At 43.3% G+C, this 13,067-nt stretch overlaps 1 protein-coding gene across 1 annotated transcript; it reads left to right on the forward strand.

The window, feature by feature from the left end:
- The first annotated feature begins 794 nt into the window (after positions 1 to 794).
- LOC136532829 (transcription factor Y1-like) lies at positions 795 to 9,269 on the forward strand. The gene is made up of 3 exons (XM_066525408.1): positions 795 to 1,288; positions 1,528 to 1,657; positions 8,365 to 9,269. Exons 1-3 carry the CDS (start codon positions 1,156 to 1,158, stop codon positions 9,110 to 9,112), a joined length of 1,011 nt encoding a protein of 336 aa, XP_066381505.1. The 5' UTR covers positions 795 to 1,155; the 3' UTR covers positions 9,113 to 9,269.
- Positions 9,270 to 13,067: the final 3,798 nt, after the last annotated feature.

Raw genomic sequence — 13,067 nt, forward strand, 5'->3', positions numbered from 1 at the left:
AATAAACCTGACTATGGCGGGGTCGTCGATCGATCAGTACTGTAGGCAGTAGCGAGCATTCCACGTTGCTACTGATGCGCAGAAACAGTGCTGGTACATTTGCTACGAGCTCCAGTACCCAGGGGGAGTTTGGTTCGTCACATCGAATGTTTAGAACATCGAATGTTTAGACACAAAGTATTAAATATAGACTAATTATACAACTTGCGACTAATTTGCGAGACGAATCTTTTAAGCCTAATTAGTCAATGATTTGACAACGTGGTGCTACAGTAAACATATGCTAATGATAGATTAATTAAGCTTAAAAAATCATCTCGTAAATTAGCCTCTATCTATATAATTTGTTTTATAATTAATCTATATTTAATACTCTTTATTAGTATCTAAATATTAATGTAACATGAATTTTAAAAACGGCTAAAGAACCAAAACACCCCATCGGTACTCCTGCAGCCCTGCCTAGCTACACTACTTACTATGACATAGTAACAGGAGATAATAAAGCGCGGGGGGCGCCGCTGACAACTTGGTCGCTGGCGAGGCCGCCTGAGCGGACGGTGGCGCGGCCTCGCGCCACGGCGCCCATTTTGCCGGGCGCGCCCACGTGCCCGCGCCAGCAGCCACACGTACGGCCGCCGCGGCCCGCGAGCTACTCGCTCGCTCCCCACTTACCGTTCCCCCACGTCGTAACGGACCGAAGCGCTAGCGTCCTCCGTTCCGTCTGGGTGCACACGCGACCCGAGAGCCCGCACGCCCCCCGCGCGGCGCTGCTATATTATGGGCGGCCGTGGCGTGGCCTCGCTAGCCAGCACACACACACTGCGAGCTGAGAGCGTGTGTCCGGCGCCCTTCCGCGCGGCAAGGAGCGAGCGAGCGCGGCCGGATCACCCGGCCCGCCCGCACGGACACCAACTCCCTTGGACGCACGCGACCTGCTAACCGTGCGCAGTAGTGTGGGAGCTAGCTAGTGCGAGTGATAGTGGGCACTCGGCAGCTCCGCGAGTACGCCGCTGGGGTCTCGCTCGATCGGCGGTACTAGGTACTACGGTGTGATCAGCGGCCGGGCCGGGGAACGTGACCACGCTAGCTAGCTGCGGGCGAGGGCAGACGTCGTTGGGGGAATCCGATCGATCCGGCCGGCGGCGGCACGCGATGGGGAGGGCGCCGTGCTGCGAGAAGGTGGGGCTCAAGCGGGGGAGGTGGACTGCGGAGGAGGACCAGATACTCGCCAACTACATTGCAGAGCACGGCGAGGGATCCTGGAGGTCGCTGCCCAAGAATGCAGGTAACCAACTATACTGCAAGCTACACAATCGACGCGCACGCACGCATCATCACTTACCAGCTCTCTCTTGCAACTCCGATCCACCTTGTTCGTCGTCCTTAGCTAGCTTTAGTCTACTAGCCAGAACATATAACCACAATATATACTAGCTAGAGGCGCCGCAGCACTAGCGAGTGATATGATTAGCCCGCCGCCGTACCTTGTTAATTTCTCCTGGTGGTGGTACGGTGTACGTGCAGGGCTGCTCCGGTGCGGCAAGAGCTGCCGGCTGCGGTGGATCAACTACCTTCGGGCGGACGTCAAGAGGGGGAACATCTCCAAGGAGGAAGAGGACATCATCATCAAGCTCCACGCCACCCTCGGCAACAGGTAAACTAATGCGCGCCCGGCCCGGCCTCCCTAATATAATAATAGTGCTAATCAACACTGAGAGCGAGTGTGCATCCTCCGACTAGAAAATACTTCCTCCATACACAACAAGGGGTGTCAATGCACGCTACGTATACACAAAGAATGGAAACCTGGTTGAACAGTATCAGGTTTGATCAAATATATAAAAATAGAAGTAATAATTTACGATGTGTTTTATGAAATATATTTTATAATAAACTTACTTAGCTTGTTGAATATACAAATGTTGATATTATTTATAAATCTATAGTTGATTGAGCGAGTTTCCTTAAATTGAGGGAGTACCATGTGTACTTATTACTTAAACACGCTTCCTGACAAATTTTAAACTATTTTTGGGGAAAAAAAGAATCTCAGGCAGAAGGCTAGAAGAATCAACACAGACAATAAAGGGCTGCTTTCAATAAATAAAGCCCCTGCTTATCAGCCTGTTCGGTTGGGGCTGAAACGATCGTATACGATCGTGGATTATTACTGCTGTCAGGTTTGGTGAGAGAGAAAAATACTATTCTGACTGAAAATTTAAGATTATTTACGACCAAACGAACAGGCTGTATAATTTCAATGGCTGCACCGATCGGTTGAGAGTTGAGACACTACTGCACCATATACACCATACACGTACACAGTACTAAGTAGAGGTTTTAATGAAATAGGCCAGGGCACACGCTGCTGGGATAGGGGTGTAGCAATAGTAGGCTAAATAAAGACTGCATGGCTGAAAACAACATGGCCATCCGATCCCTCTAGTAGTAAAAGCAACTTCCCGCTCGAGCCCAACAGCCTCAGTAGTACTGCTCATATATGTACACGTGGGCTCTAGGGTACGCACGCTTGGTCTAAAGAGGGCATTGAGCAGTACTGCTCCACTTGACTGTTGGTCCGGTCCTTGTCACTGGCTCGCTGCATGTGTCGCTGAAGTTGTCCGTACGTGTGGGCACAAGCCAAAAGGGCGTGCTGCGTGTGAAGATTACTGTCCAGAGTCAGATGCGTGTGATTTCCGAGGCCACGTGCACGCGCATGCATGGCAATATGCCAATATGGCATGATTCCCGCCCGTGCTCGTGGCTTCGTAATTCGCATAATGTGGTATTAAGGGCTAAAAACAAGTTAGATCTATATATATAACCTGCTGATCGTGATGGGTCATATGGTCGTTACATCTCTAAGACGATAAGCAGCAGCACGAGGAAATGCTCGATCTAGGCACTTTCTCGTGTTCAAAGATATATATACAATTAAAGGGAGATTAGAAAGCTACTATTAAGCAGTACTGTGATAGCATCATGCACATATATATACTTCTTCCGTTCCATAAAATACAGTTTTTTTTTTTTTTGCTGCATCAAATTTGTTTAGCTTTTTTTCAAGAAACTTCTTTGATTTTGACTGAAAATGGGGAAAGAATATACTAGTCATAGAGTGAGAGTAGTATGTAAATAGCTATATCTTTCCCTAGTATAGTACAGAAAAATCATTTAAAAAAAAACAGCACACAAAAAGCTTGCGATTCGTCGACAGCATCTGTCCATCTGAAACACTATTCACGAAAGGTGGACGGATGGAGAATCTCCAGTGTCCTGATTTCTACTATCTATTTCCGTCAGAAGGAACCGAGTCCAGTGTCAGCGCGCGTACAGTTTTTTCTTCTTATAGAAGGGAAAAAGTGTGTGTGTATACACATACACGACGGTATATATAGTACATAAAAGGAAGAAAAAGCTAGAAAAAAAAACTAAACAGATTAATTAGAAGGCGCTGAAGAAATTCTCTAACAAAATGGGCTAGCTATCACACGACTGCATGGAGAGAACAAATTAAACAATAACCCCTCGTGGACGTGGATGCAGGAGCGCTCCCCTCCGCCTATATACGCGGCTATGCCTGATTGCTTTGCAAGTGCCATGAACCATGGAGTACAATAATGCAACACACACAAATACTACGTACGTACTAGTCAATTCATGTCGTCCCCTCGGCCGGAAGAGACCAGCGCACATCAATAAACGTACGGGTATACTACTCCAGCGTAGTGTCATGTCAGTATAGCGGCATAGTGATGGGCGTATTATTCTCCCCACAATCCACATGGTCTTGCGTAGGGATGAAAACGGATCGGATACGAACGGATATCACTCATATTATATTTGTTTTCATATTTTTGTTCGGATTCGGATTCGGACACGGATAGCGTTCGGATACATATACGAATACGGATTGACTCGGTTACGGATATGAATAATGAGTATCGAATACGGTATGAATCGGATTCGGAGAAGGTCGGATACAAATATCTATTCGGATATTGAGTAAAAGCAGCATATATATAGTTCATTTTTTCATTTGAGAAAGTTTGAACAAAATGTAGTTCAAATTTCACAAGTGTGTGACATGGTTTCAGAAAGTCTATATGAGATTCAAGAATTTGTGACTAGTGTTTAATAAAACTTTCTCAAATGGGAAAATGAGCTATGTAACAATTGTAGATCTTGCTGAGATGATCAAACTTGGTATTCAGAGTTTTTTCATCTGAGGTCATTTAGTGTCTCATTTGAGCAAGTTTGACCAAGTCAAATTTGGTCAAATGAAAAAACAACACTTTGACTCTAGTATTATGAACTCTAAATGACTTCAAATTGAAAAGTTTTGAATACCAAGTTTGTTCAACTCCTTAAGATCTACAATTGTTGTTTTGGTCAACTTTCCATTTGAGATAGTTTGGACGGTTCAAATTTATGATTTTTAAATTTCGACGCCTACAAACTAGTTTTCAGAACCCTAGATTGTCTCAAATTGAAAAGTTTTGAATACCAAGTTTGTTCAGATCATCAAGATCTACAATCCTTATATAGGCCATTTTTTCATTTGAGAAAGTTTGAATAAAATGTAGTTCAAATTTCACAAGTGTGTGACATAGTTTTAGAAAGTCTATATGAGATTCAAGAATTTGTGACTAGTGTTTGATAAAACTTTCTCAAATGATAAAATGAGCTATGTAACAATTGTAGATCTTGCTGAGATGATCAAACTTGGTATTCAGAGTTTTTTCATCTGAGGTCATTTAGTGTCTCATTTGAGCAAGTTTGACCAAGTCAAATTTGGTCAAATGAAAAAACAACACTTTGACTCTAGTATTATGAACTCTAAATGACTTCAAATTGAAACGTTTTGAATACCAAGTTTGTTCAACTCATTAAGATCTACAATTGTTGTTTTGGTCAACTTTCCATTTGAGATAGTTTGGATGGTTCAAATTTGTGATTTTTAAATTTCAACGCCTACAAACTAGTTTTCAGAACCCTAGATTGTCTCAAATTGAAAAGATTTGAATACCAAGTTTGTTCAGATCATCAAGATCTACAATCCTTATATAGGCCATTTTTTCATTTGAGAAAGTTTGAACAAAATGTAGTTCAAATTTCACAAGTGTGTGACATGGTTTTAGAAAGTCTATATGAGATTCAAGAATTTGTGACTAGTGTTTGATAAAACTTTCTCAAATGAGAAAATGAGCTATGTAACAATTGTATATCTTGCTGAGATGATCAAACTTGGTATTCAGAGTTTTTTCATCTGAGGTCATTTAGTGTCTCATTTGAGCAAGTTTGACCAAGTCAAATTTGGTCAAATAAAAAAACAACACTTTGACTCTAGTATTATGAACTCTAAATGACTTCAAATTGAAAAGTTTTGAATACCATGTTTGTTCAACTCATCAAGATCTACAATTGTTGTTTTGGTCAACTTTCCATTTGAGATAGTTTGAATGGTTCAAATTTGTGATTTTTAAATTTTGACGCCTACAAACTAGTTTTTGGAACCCTAGATTGTCTCAAATTGAAAAGTTTTGAATACCAAGTTTGTTCAGCTCATCAAGATCTACAATCCTTATATATTCCATTTTTTCATTTGAGAAAGTTTGAACAAAATGTAATTCAAATTTCACAAGTGTGTGACATGGTTTTAGAAAGTCTATATGAGATTCAAGAATTTATGACTAGTGTTTGATAAAACTTTCTCAAATGACAAAATGAGCTATGTAACAATTGTAGATCTTGCTGAGATGATCAAACTTCGTATTCAGAGTTTTTTCATCTGAGGTCATTTAGTGTCTCATTTGAGCAAGTTTGACCAAGTCAAATTTGGTCAAATGAAAAAACAACACTTTGACTCTAGTATTATGAACTCTAAATGACTTCAAATTGAAAAGTTTTGAATACCAAGTTTGTTCAACTCATCAAGATCTACAATTGTTGTTTTGGTCAACTTTCCATTTGAGATAGTTTGGACGGTTCAAATTTATGATTTTTAAATTTTGACGCCTATAAACTAGTTTTCGGAACCCTAGATTGTCTCAAATTGAAAAGTTTTGAATACCAAGTTTGTTCAGCTCATCAAGATCTACAATCCTTATATAGGCCATTTTTTCATTTGAGAAAGTTTGAAAAATATCCGGATAATATCCGTTTTAATAATCCGGATATATCCGATACTTATCCGGATTATCCGATATCCGCCGGATATCGATGATATTACATCCGTATTTGATATCCGCCTAAGATATCCGTTTTATTATCCGTATCCGAAAAAAATTACGGATATCCGAGTAACTATCCAGATAAGTGTTCATATTTGTTCGGTCGAACGGACGGTCGAATAAATATCCGTACCGTTTTCATCCATAGTCTTGCGAGAGCGGTAGTGCAACACTCATCAAAACATGGAGGACGGACGGAGCTAGCTAGCCAGCTTACAATTACAAAGCCTTGGCGAAACAGCTTAATTAGGTGTCAAAAATCGTGAGCGGCTGAGAGGAAGGAGTGGAGAGGACCACGTACGAAGCGACAGTTTATAGTCCAACACTCTCTTCAAGTCCTGAGAGCGAACTCGCATGCCAGAGCCAGACGACTAGCTAGGCCCTGATGCCGTGCGGACGGGTCACGGTCTTCTTGAGGCACGCACACACGCAGCGCGCACAGGGGCGCCTTTCCGTCCATCGATCTCCGTGGCGTTGACGTGATGGCGTCCGCTCGCTTGTCTCGCCATCGCCGCCGGTACTGTGCAAAGACGCACTTTGGTTACTAAGGCTGTGTTTAGATGGATGAAATTTGGGAATTTGGTACTGTAGCACTTTCGTTTTTATTTGACAATTAGTATTTAATTATGGACTAATTAGGCTCAAAACGTTCGTCTTGCGATTTCCAATCAAACTGTGCAATTATTTTTTTCGTCTATATTTAATGCTCTATACACATATAGCAAGATTCGATGTGACAGCTACTGTAGCACTTTTTTGAACTAAACATCGTCTAAGGTTCCCTGTTGCCGTCATCTGATAGCGCGATCCTAAGATGTCCCTGTCCGTGGCCCCGTGGGATTAATATAATGGCGGGCCCACGCCGGCCGAAATGAATTCCCGTCTTTACCTTGACGCTGCGGACGCTGAGAGCGAGGTCCACCGGCGCCTGCTTTGTACAATACACGGAGCTTTTCATTCAGTCTGCGCTAGCTAGCTCACGACGTACACGGTCCATCGATCGCCGGCCCCTCCATCGTCGTCCTTCTCCGTAAATGATGTATACGAGTACATTATAGCGCCATAAACACGCAGGCACATGATTACAACGGCCTACACCATTCGTCCCAAAATACATGACGTTCCGACGTTTAGGCCTTATTTAGATCGTAAGTTTTTTTATTCTCTCTTCATTGTATTAAATCTTTAGACACATGCATTGATAAAAAAATAACTAATTACACAATTTAATTATAAATTACGAGACGAATCTTTTGAGCCTAGTTAGACCATGATTGAACAATAATTGTCAAATACAAATAAAAATGCTACAATACCAAATACTAATTCCTAACCTCAACCTAAATAAGGCCTTAAAATTTGTCAAATAATTGTTGACGTTATAACCCAGCAAACACATCAGACACCTACCAACGTAGTGAACGTGCCATCTAAATGTCACTTCACGACGTCGCCATCAGGCATCAGCTGCAAGGTGTCGGTGTAGGGATGTCACGGTCTTTTCGCTTGCACATTGATCTCTGTGACGGCTCCTGTAACATCCACTGATTCGGGACAGAGGGAGTACGTCATGAGCGGCGAGATCAATGAGTGAGTTGCACCAAAATTGTCAAGTTGCATCAAAGAGTAATACAGAGGGTGTTTAGTTACCCCAAATTTCAAATTTTGACACTATACAAAAAGAAAATTCTTCATCACATCAAATTTGCGATACATGTATGTAGTACAAAATGTTGACGAAATAAAAAACTAATTGCACAGTTTGATTATACTTTACGAGACGAACGTTTTGAGCCTAATTAGTCAGCGTTTGGACAACAATTACCAAGCACAAACAAAATGCTACAGTAGCTACTGCGGCTACAGTAACTGTGCCGGCGCCGAACTAAACGAGGGCATATATGCTGTACTCATGTTACTAGTAGTAGGTTAGAAACACGATGCCACGCACTGAAGTCACCAGTGAAGTGTCGCCTTCGGTTCTCCTGCAGTATGCTGTCCTCGGTTGTCCTTTTTGCTGTGCCGTGCGTGTAAATATTCCTACGAATCTCCCAAGTCTGCAACAAGCAGTTCATTCACTCACCAGCATCGTCCTTGCGATTTAATTACGTATTTGCTCTCCATGCAGGTGGTCCCTGATCTCCAGCCACCTCCCCGGCCGAACAGACAACGAGATCAAGAACTACTGGAACTCGCACCTCAGCCGGCAGATCCACACGTACCGCCGGAAATACACCGCCGGGCCGGACACCACCGTCACCATCGACATGAGCAAGCTGCAAAGCGCCGACAAGCGGCGCGGCGGCAGGACCCCGGGCCGGTCGCCGAAGAGCGCCACCAACACCACCACCACCAGCAGCACCAAGACCAACAAGAGCAAGCAACCGGGCCCTGAGCCTGAACCGGAGTCTGGCGACGCGAAAGGCGCGTCGTCTAGCCCGGGCACCGCGGCGACGTCGAGCCCGCGGCACAGCGACGGGGCGCGAAGCGCCGTGGTGGATCCGGATCCGAACAACCAGCCCAACAGCAGCAGCGGCAGCACGGCAGAGGGGCCCTGCAGCGAGGACGCGACTGGGCCGTGGGAGCTGGACCCGATAGAGCTCGGGGACCTCTGGGAGGCCGAGAGTGAGATAGACGCCCTGATGTCTATAGACGCACCTCTGGAAGGATTTGACGCGGTCGGCGGTGAGGCCCAGGTGGACGACCTGTTCGACATGGACATGGACTGGGATGGCTTCGCGGCCCATCTATGGGGCGGGCCGGAGCAGAACGACCACAGCGCGGTGCTGCAGCAGGCCGCCGAGCCGCAGGCTGCTGCTCCGGACGAACACGAGCTGGAGGCGTTCGAGACTTGGCTCCTGTCCGACTCGTTCTGACAGTTCCGTCATCAGACCAATCAGGTGGCCACATGATCGACGCAGCTAGGTGCTGTTCGTGTCGTGTGTACAGTTTTTGTAGATTTTGCTTTTAGCTCGTAATAATAAAACTCTCGCCATCTCTCAGTGAAGTGAAGAAGACCAATAAAAGCGCAGCAGCAGACGTTGCTGTAGCCTGTAGGGCGGCCGGTTTCGCATGTGTGCTTTGGCTTTGTGAACAGGGATGAAAATGTTCCTTCGAGTCCTGACAATCTCCTCGGTGGAAGAATGTACTTCCTCCGTCCTAAAATAATCATGCGTCTCGCTTCACGAGGTGTTAAGCTTCTTGAAGTTTCACCAAACGGTTACAAAAATATACTAATATTTACGATAGATAAGTATAACCACATCTCACTTGTAACTCCATCTTGTTCGTTGCACGTTCTTATAGCCAGGACTAGCTACTAGCTAGCTAGCTGTACACTTAGATTAAGTATAATAATGGATTTATAGCCAAGAAAATGTCGATGTATATGAGAGAAGAGAGAGGAGAGCTTGGCTCTTATGGAAGCAACAAGCTGGTGAAAGCCTAAGTTTGGTTTTAGTTAATTGATGAAACCTGTTAAACTAATCCTATGCTCTAAGTGTGCAAGATGAGATAGGTTGGTCCAAGTCCATAGTGGAGCTAGATGTCACTCATGTGATGGAGATGGCCAAAAGTTTGTGATTGAGTGCTTCAACTTGGAAAAGAAGAAAGAGAAAAATAAAATAGCCTCAAGGCAAAGGTATAAAATCTAAGGTCATTTTGTTTTGACGGTCAAGTCATAATAGGGTGCATGACTGAGTTTAGAATACATAAACGTACTATAAAGTTAGGGTCCGTTTGGCACGGCTCTCACCGGCTTCGGCTCCGCTACTGTAGCACTACTGTAGCACGGAGCCGGAGAAATCGTGGCTTCTCCAGCTCATCCTCTTCCCAGTTCATTTTTTGCCTCGATTTCCAAAACTAGCATTGAAATCAACCAAGTATAGATTCACATATCTAAAGCCTTTAAAGATCAAATTAGAGCCATATACATTTATGATCTCTACATCATTTACCCCAAATATGCATTTGAATCCAAGATCACATAATTGAGCCACGGATAGCAAATTAAAGTTCAAGCTCTCTACTAGCAATACATTGGATATGCTCATGTCATTGGATATTGCAATCTTACCAAGCCCTTTGGCCTTGTCTTTGCCATTATCACCAAATGTGATACTATCATAACCATCATTGCCATTGGTGTTGATTGAGTTGAATATTCTTGCATCACCGGTCATGTGTTGAGTGCACCCACTATCAAGAACCCAATGCCTTCCTCTGGCTTTATAATTGACCTACAAAAGAAGATCAATTCTTTTTAGGTACCTAAACTTGCTTGGGTCCTTAAAGGTTAGTGACCAAGCTCTTTGGCACCCAAATGGCTTTCTTCTTTGAGCCCATCCATGGTTTACCAATGAACTTAGCATTTACACCATTTACACCCTTGGTAAGCATATAGAAAGAATCAAGCTTAATGGAGGATACATTAGCTTATGACTTCTTATTTATGCACTTTTGCTCTACATGACTAGCTTGCAACTAGTGCTAAACCGACTATTGTTCTTCACAAAACTAGTCTTGTGAGAAGCAAAGGTCGCCTTGTCTTTCTTGGGGTATAGCCCAATCCCTCTTTGTAGAGAGAAGCTCTTTGGCTATCCAAGCACATAAGCAAGCGGTCCTCACCACCATAGGCCTTAGCCAAGGTGTGAGTGAGCTTATTTACCTCTTTCTTGAGGTTCTCATTCTCAACTATTAGTGAGACATCACAAGTGAAACCATCACTACTAGATGAGGTGGAAGTGGAAGTACTACAAGAAGGGTTAGCAGGAGTAACAATGATAGGCATAGATAATGATTCATCAATTATATCACAAGTTAAGCCTATATCACAAGTCTCAACATGCTTCTTTTTATTTTGCTCATCAAGCAAAGAGGAATGAGCCTTTTCAAGCTTTTTGTGAGCCTTATCAAGCTTCTCATGGGCTTCCTCTAGCCTCTCGTGAGATGCATTGAGCTCATCAAAGGCTTATTTAAGGGCTTTTAGTTCCTTACGCAAGCTTTTGCATTCCCTTCTCTTAATGCCAAAGTGTTCTTTAGCATATTCTAGAATGTCAAATAGTTCATCCTTAGTAGGTTTATCATCATCACTATCACTATCATTTTTATTTTTATTTTCATTATCATGTTCTTCATCACTTTCATCATCACAAATTTATACCTTAGTAGCCTTAGCCATGAAGCATGATGGAGTATCGAAGAGAGAAGGCTTCTCATTGATAGCAATGCTTGCAAGTGCCTTCTTCTTGGTGGTCTTGTCATCATTACTTGAGGAAGCATCACTATCCTAAGTGACCACATATGAACCATGTAACAGAACCAATCAAATCATAAGAACATAAGTACAAAAACAATCACCGAAGCGATCAAATTCCTGTACTTAAGCTCCCATAATCCTGGTAGTCTAGAAATCACGAAGGATTTCAACCAACTCTCGACATACAAACAAAGACCGTAGTAATTCAACACAACATATCATTCGTTACAACATTTTACAAGCAGCATTCGGATTACATCCATCAGAGTTCAAATAAATATTACAAACCAAGTTTGAATTTGCGGAAGCAACATAGTTTAGTACATAACTTCATAGTTTCAATTACATTACCAGATCAGAGTCATGTCCCACAAAAGAATCATCAGGTACGAGAGCTAGTAGAGACCGCGCCCAATGGTCTAGTCTTCATCCCCAGCTGGGAGAAGACAGTACTTGCAGCAACCAAAGTAGAACTGGTCATCTGCAACAGGTGGGAGATAAACCCTGAGTACGAGAAGGTACTCAGCTAGACTTACCCGTCCAAACCAGAAATAAAAGACACCAAGGGTCATGCAAGGCTTATAAGGTGGGCTAGCTGGACACAGTTGCATAAAAGAGCTTATAGTAACCAATTTAAACTTCGCATCAAGTTATCATCATTTACCTGTCCACTAGATTTGCACCTGTACTAAAGCACTCACTTATTAGGAGCAAATAATATTAACCATAGCAGGTATAATAAGGCTGCCATCATCATATCATCATTTCTGAACCATTAGGTTATTTAGTGTATCTACTTTGGAGATAAGCCCGTCAAGTTCTCACTAACCGAGAGAGACGGCGACTCAAATCGAATTACAACTCAGCTGAGGGGGTATTCCTAACTCTCACCCTGGCATACTTAGCAAGGGTAGCCGTGGGTCACCTTTGGGACAACTCAGGAACCAAATTCATGGGTTCGATCAGCGCCAGCACTCTCAGGGATTACCCTTCTGCCAGGACGATCAGGACTTTTAAATCACCTGCCCTTGGACTCATGCCTATGGCTCCCTTCCGAGGCGCACTTTATACTTATCGACTCCTGGCCTGAGATGAGCTACTCGGCTTCGCGGTCGGTCTTCAGACACGACCAACTAAGAGAGAGGCATGCGTTCAACATGAACAGGAAAGGCTCCAAGATTTAGTCCTTAATCGACACAAACGGAGTCACTGCAACCGGCAAGCCTCTGTCCAGTCTTCATTTCAAATTAAGACTGGTTCTTTTCCACGATAGCAAATATAGTCAACCGTGCCATATGTATCTTCCTATATCTTGCAGGTGACAGGAAATCACCTGACTTCTACCATGTTTAAGTAGGGCTAAGCACTACACGAGCCTTAGCTATATAGGATTCAGGGTAACAATATCTGAACAAGGATTGGATAACCAATGCAGCAAGTGTTTGCATCAAACACCTAAACTTAATGCAACAATATATATATGTAACAATAATACTTTAACTGCATTTCAAAAATTAGGAGGCTTAATATGCTCCGGGGCTTGCCTTTCACAAAGTTGCATGGACGGTGATCCG

This window comes from Miscanthus floridulus, chromosome 2, assembly GCF_019320115.1.
Source record: "Miscanthus floridulus cultivar M001 chromosome 2, ASM1932011v1, whole genome shotgun sequence".
Lineage (NCBI taxonomy): Eukaryota > Viridiplantae > Streptophyta > Magnoliopsida > Poales > Poaceae > Miscanthus > Miscanthus floridulus.

Coding starts and splice junctions, on each gene's coding strand:
- LOC136532829 (XM_066525408.1), top strand. CDS start 1,156: ATGGGGAGGGCGCCGTGCTGCGAGAAGGTGGGGCTCAAGCGGGGGAGG. Junction 1,289..1,527: donor GTCGCTGCCCAAGAATGCAG/GTAACCAACTAT, acceptor GTGTACGTGCAG/GGCTGCTCCGGTGCGGCAAG. Junction 1,658..8,364: donor CACGCCACCCTCGGCAACAG/GTAAACTAATGC, acceptor CTCTCCATGCAG/GTGGTCCCTGATCTCCAGCC.